The sequence below is a fragment of the Salvelinus alpinus genome, chromosome 8, assembly GCF_045679555.1.
Source record: "Salvelinus alpinus chromosome 8, SLU_Salpinus.1, whole genome shotgun sequence".
In the NCBI taxonomy this organism is placed as follows: domain Eukaryota; kingdom Metazoa; phylum Chordata; class Actinopteri; order Salmoniformes; family Salmonidae; genus Salvelinus; species Salvelinus alpinus.
This window is the reverse complement of record NC_092093.1, coordinates 75,012,864-75,019,404: the sequence shown is the minus strand read 5'-3', so window position 1 is coordinate 75,019,404 and position 6,541 is coordinate 75,012,864. Positions and strand designations below refer to the sequence as shown.

General features: G+C 41.9%; 1 protein-coding gene across 1 annotated transcript in view; it reads right to left on the bottom strand.

The window, feature by feature from the left end:
* Positions 1-101: 101 nt before the first annotated feature.
* The window catches only part of LOC139582332 (cyclic nucleotide-gated channel beta-3-like), a 43,327-nt gene continuing 36,887 nt past the window's right edge, over positions 102-6,541 (bottom strand). The window contains exons 17-20 of the mRNA XM_071412321.1: positions 2,677-2,795; positions 2,121-2,273; positions 1,800-1,950; positions 102-453 (exon numbers count right to left, since the gene is read on the bottom strand). Coding sequence (XP_071268422.1) covers positions 421-453; positions 1,800-1,950; positions 2,121-2,273; positions 2,677-2,795 — 456 coding nt within the window. The 3' untranslated portion in view covers positions 102-420. The remainder of the gene's footprint in view (positions 454-1,799; positions 1,951-2,120; positions 2,274-2,676; positions 2,796-6,541) is intronic.

Sequence of the window (6,541 nt, the reverse complement as noted above, 5' to 3'; positions counted from 1 at the left end):
CTGATGTGATTGGTCAAAAGACCAATTAGTGGGAAAAATATCATTATTGCGCTCGTTAACTGAAATGAAAAAGATGGCAAGACTGCAGTTGTAGTAAACATTTTAATAGTTTTATGAAAAGTACTATTTACAGTGTACAAAGTTTAACATGCTGGTATTCTCCATCATATTGGCTAACAGCTCAGAGATCAGAACTCACTCACTCACTAATCAAAGCATAATAAATTGTCAACAACGCACGCAAAATTTGGTTCTGGGTTCAATCAACAAACAAAAATATTTCTAACATGTTGCTAAACGTTTTGCTATGGTGTGCACTAATGAATGCACTCCAGCACAGTAGAGGAATATAAACGAAGATGGCGGATCCAAGTAAAGGATCAGATGTCTCACCCTCTACTCTTTTTTTTAATTTTTTTTTTACTTCCCCTGCTGCTCCTTCGCTTGTGCAGCCTGGAAAGAAAGAAGAAAAAATGAACCTCATAGATATTTCTACTGTAGGTAGCCTTTATCCTTATAAATCAAATACTGTATGAGATTTAAGGGTTGATCACCTAAGCCTGATAGCATCTACAGTGCTGTGAAAAAGTATTTGTTCCCTTTCTGATTTTCTCTTTTTTTTTATACTGGATGTTATCAGATCTTCAACCAAAACCTAATATTAAAGGGAACCGGAGTTTACAAATAAGAAAATGGATACCTATTTCCTAACAAAGTTAGGCATCACCCAATTCCCCTGTGTGAAAAAGTAATTGCCCCCTTGCGCTCAATATCTGGTTGTGCCACCTTTAGCTGCAATCACTGCAACCAAACGCTTCCTGTAGTTGTTGATCAGTTTCTCACATCGCTGTGGAGGAATTTTGGCCCAATCTTGCATGCAGAACTGCTTTAACTCAGCGACATGTGGTTTTTCAAGCATGAACCGCTTGTTTCAAGTCCTGTCACAACATCTCAATTGGGATTAGGTCTGGACTTTGACTAGGCCATTCCAAAACTTCAAATTTGTTGGTTTTTAGCCATTTTCATGTAGACTTGATTGTGTGTTTTGGATCATTGTCTGACCCAGCTGCGCTTCAGCTCACAGACGGATTGGTCCCATTATGCCTGGCGAAAACCAAACACTGCATTCCACAGTAAGAACCTTTTATACCAACGGTCAGGCATGGTGGTATTGTGTGATAGTTTGGGGATGCTTCGTTGCCTCAGGACCTGGACGACTTGCCTAATAGAAGGAACCATGAATTCTGCTCTGTATCAGATAATTCTACAGGAGAATGTCAGGCCATCAGTATGAGCTGAAAATAATCAAGTCTCATGAAAATAGTTAAAAGCAACAAATTTGAAGTTTTGGAATGGCCTAGTCGAAGTCCAGACCTAATCCCAATTTAGATGTTGTGGCAGGACATTATGCTTGAAAACCCACATGTCGCTGAATTAAAGCAATTCTACATGGAAGAGTGTGTCAGAATTCCTCCACAATAACGTGAGAGACTGATCAACAACTGTGTTATTTGTTCACTCAGGTTCCCTTTATCTAATATTAGGTTTTAGTTGAAGGTCTGATAACATTCAATATCAAAAATATGCAAAAGAAAATTAGAAAGGGCCTAATACTTTTTCACCGCACTGTATCCCGGTAACAGTGCTCAACTCAATATTGAACACAGTCTGGTTGACAACATGGACATGCTGCAATGTCAAGAGCTATATCTTGTCAGTGGGTGCTATGCCATGTGTAATGCGGGTGCTCTGTCGTAGTGCGTAATAATAATGTAAAGGGAGCTGTAGCTGAACTGTACCTTGAGTTTCTCCAAGAAGCCTCCTTTGCCAAAGCCTCCGAAGATCCGTGCCATTTTAGGAGTGGGGGGTTTGGGTCCGAACAGCGCCATTCCTTTCGTCTTGTCAACCTCACCCTTAGCACCAGCTGGACCCTTCGCCTTCATCAGTTTCCTTTCAGAGCAGACTCGCAACAGTCAATAATCTCAGAGACACACAACGATCACAATCTTGCAGAGCGGTTGATTAAAAACACACACAACTTGATTTAATTCTGGCAAGTCTAACTTTTCTCATTCTTAGTATAGGTCTCATACATTAGCTAGCTCACACAAAGAGCGTACCTTCCTTTCTTGGCCAGCACTCTCTGGGAATTTGGGTAGTGGACCAAGATGTCAACCAGGTCTTTCTTATCCAGGACAAAAAGGTTGACGAAGCCATGAGCTTTTACGTTAGCTGTCCTTCTGTTCCCGCCATCTTTGGCAGACTGTAGCAGACTGAGGAAGAGCACCGAATCAGAACGCTGAAGATCCTCGACCAACACTCACACTTAGAAATTCATCTGTAATAGTAACCCACTGGGCACAGACCACAGTTCAACATCTGCTTTTGATTTATATTTGTTTTGTATTGTCAACTAATGTGAATTTGCCGAAAAAGAAAAAATGTCATTGGATTTAGGATAAGTTGGGTGGGAAAAAATGAATTCACTTACATTGACTTTTTTCAAATATAATCAGTTTTCCACGTTGATTCAAGGTCAATCACATAGATTCTTTGGGTTGAAATGACGTGGAAACAACTTTGATTCAACCAGTCTTTGCCCAGTGGGAAGCTCTTCTACTGGAGGTTAATATTATTACATTGGAATATTGTAGTGTAATGATATAATGATAATACCTGATTTCTCCAAACACACAGCCGGCCTTTAGCGTCACAAACACAATGGAGTTATCTGGTCCACCAACCACCTGCACCTCTCCACCCTTTATGATGTACATCTCTTTACCAATGTCACCCTATAGAAGACAACGATCAAACAGAACACAGATTGGAAAATGTAAACTCTGCAAAAAAAAAACAAATGTCCTCTCACTGTCAACTGCATTTATTTTCAGCAAACTTGTGTAAATATTTGTATGAACATAACACGATTCACATCTGAGACATAAGCTGAACAAGTTCCACAGACATGTGCCTAACAGAAATTGAATAATGTGTCCCTGAACATAAGTGGGGGTCAAAATCCAAAGTAACAGTCGGGTGTGGGGTGTATCGGGTGTGGCCACCAGCTGCATTAAGTACTGCAGTGCATCTCATCATGGATTGCACCAGATTTGCCAGTTCTTGCTGTGAGATGTTACCCCACTCTTCCACCAAGGCACCTGCAAGTATAGACCATGACGGACATTCCACCTCCAAATCGATCCCGCTCCAGAGTACAGGCCTCGGTGTAACGCTCATTCCTTCAACGATAAACGCAAATCCGACCATCACCTCTGGTGAGACAAAACCGCAACTCGTCAGTGAAGAGCACTTTTTGCCAGTCCTGTCTGGTCCAGCGACGGTGGGTTTGTGCCCATAGGCGACGTTGTTGCCGGTGATGTCTGGTGAGGACCTGCCTTACAACAGGCCTACAAGCTCTCCGTCCAGCCTCTCTCAGCCTATTACGGACAGTCTGAGCACTGATGGAGGGATTGTGCATTGCTGGTGTAACTCGGGCAGTTGTTGTTGCCATCCTGTACCTGTCCGGCAGGTGTGATGTTCGGATGTACCGATCCTGTGCAGGTGTTGTTACACGTGGTCTGCCACTGCGAGGACGATCAGCTGTCCGTCCTGTCTCCCTGTAGTGCTGTCTTAGGCGTCTCACAGTACGGACATTGCAATTTATTGCCCTGGCCACTGCAGTCCTCATGCCTCCTTGCAGCATGCCTAAGGCACGTTCACACAGATGAGCAGGGACCCTGGGCATCTTTCTTTTAGTGTTTTTCAGAGTCAGTAGAAAGGCCTCTAATGTTCTTAGTTTTCATAACTGTAACCTTAATCGCTTACCGTCTGTAAGCTGTTAGTGTCTTAACGACGGTTCCACAGGTGCATGTTCATTAATTGTTTATGATTCATTGAACCAGCATGGGAAACAGTGTTAAAACTCTTTACAATGAAGATCTGTGAAGTTATTTGGATTTTTATGAATTATTTGTGAAAGACAGAGTCCTGAAAAAGGGATGTTTCTTTTTTTGCTGAGTTTAGTTTAAAACCACATGGTGACGTTGTGGATGCTCTGAAATTACATATTGACTTTTATCCTCATTGCAAGGAAGAAGCCCCTCCCTCATGGAAGGAAGCCATCATAACTGTCATACCAAAAGAGGGTAAAGAACAAATCAGTAATTATAGGCCAATCTCGATTTTGAATTATGACTATAAGCTATACACCTCGGTAATTACCAAGAGACTTGAAACCTTTGTCGGATCAAATTGAGTTGGACCAAACTGGGTTTATTAGAGGCCGTCAAACCCAAGACAACTACATATCATAAATCAGATTAAGGAAAAGCACTATTGGTCCATTTAGATGCAGAAAAGGCATTTAACATTAATTTTACTCATGTCTAGTTTTAGAGAGATTTGGCTTTAAAAAGGACGCAATCCAATATTTAAAAAAACATTTGTCATTAAAGTGAATGGCCATCTGACAAAATAACTTTACAGCGTGGCACATGTCAGGGATGCTGCACCTCACCTGAGTTATCGCCTTGTACATTGAGCAGAGCGATAAAGCAAAATTATGATTTACAAGGTATTAGCATCAGAGGAAAAGAGCATAAAATTGACTGACCATAACACTTGCTTCCCAAAACTAATGAACATTCTGGAAGAATATGCCATCAGAACAGCCTCAATTCGTAAGGGCATGGACACGGTGTCGAAAGCGTTCCACAGGGATGCTGGCCCATGTTGACTCCAAGTCACAAGCGAGTCACAAGGTCTGAGTCTAAAATCGATTCCCAAGTAGAATGGGTCTAGACTCAAGTCAAGTCCAAGTCATGCATTCTAAGAGCAAGCCTAAAAAAAAAAATCGATACATGCAACGACTTGTTCAACTACATATTTTTGTCAATTTATTGAGTCTACCAGACAACCCTTTTCATTACTTTGTCTATACACATTTTAATGATGTAAATTGTAAAATAGGGACCCCAGGACCATACCCAATTGGCAATAACAACCAATAAACTGGTTCTACAATGTAAAAGGCCATTTCTACATCCATTGTTACATTGGTATATTAGTCTTAATCAGACTAAATGATTATTATCAGGGCTTGACTTGGGCTGAAATAGGTGCAGGTACTGTTTATATTTAGGTTCAGGAGCTCCACAATAATTTTGAGCTAATATTCTATAAGAGGAACAGGAGCTCAAGCAGTAGAACATTTGAGGTGGCCGTACTCAGCTCTGATGAGGGACTGCCCAAGTCAAGCACTGATTATTCATGATATTCCAACACCATGCATATATCAAACAATCATTTTATCTTATTCAACGACTCCAACGTGTGGAGTGCAGGCCACGTAGCTTATTACTCGCTCTTATTACGCACAACCAGAATGACAGAGACAGAGGACACAGAACTCTGACATAACCCGGGAAATATGAACAAAGAAAACCAAACATTGAATTTAATAAACAGAACTTCTACCTCGTGAGTCTTGTGAACATTCATGTGCAGAATAAACATTGTGCCCACTGAGGGTAAGAAATGGTTGGCTATATAAAAATGTATCGTAGGCCTATCAAACAGAAATGTCTGTGTTGCAATAAACTCTACGGGGATGGAATGATGAAACGCCAGCAGTTATTGTAGTATGAGATGGAATATAGAGTTACCACATGGGGCCGGCCTATGCATTTAAATGTGTGAAAGCGAGAGCAAGCATTTCAACAAGAGAAAAAAAAGCACTCTCCACTGGCGGTAGTTTGGAGAGCGCAAGTTAAGAGCCGCGCCTATGATACGTCTTCGCCACAGTAATACACTATATATACAAAAGTATGTGGACAACCATTCAAATTAGTGGATTGAGCTTTTTCAGCCACACCCGTTGCATAAAATCGAGCACAAAGCCATGCAGTCTCCATAGACAAACATTGGCAGTAGAATAGCCTTACTGAAGAGCTCAGTGACTTTCAATGTGGCACAGTCATAGGATGCCACCTTTCCAACAAGTCAGTTTGTCAAATTTCTGCCGTGCTAGAGCTTCCCCGGGCAACTGTAAGTGCTGTTATTGTGAAGTGGAAAGTCTAGGAGCAACAATGGCTCAGCCTTAAAGTGGTAGGCCACACAAGCTCATGGAACGGGACTGCAGAGTATTGAAGCGCATAACGAGTAAAAATTGTCTTTCCTCGGTTGCAACATTCACTACCCAGATCTAAACTGCCTCTGGAAGCAACGTCAGCACATGAACTGTTTGTCAGGAGCTTCATGAAATGGGTTTCCATGGCCGAGCAGCCGTACACAAGCATAAGATCAGCATGCGCAATGCCAAGCATAGGCTGTAGTGGTGTAAAGCTTGCCACCATTGGACTCTGGAGCAGTGGAAATGCGTTCTCTGGAGTGATTAATCACACTTCACCATCTGGCAGTCCGACTGACTAATCTGTGTTTGGCAGATGCCAGGAGAACGAATGCATAGTGCCAACAGTAAAGTTTGGTGGAGGAGGAATAATGGTCTGGGGCTGTTTTTCATGGTTCGGGCATGGGGGAA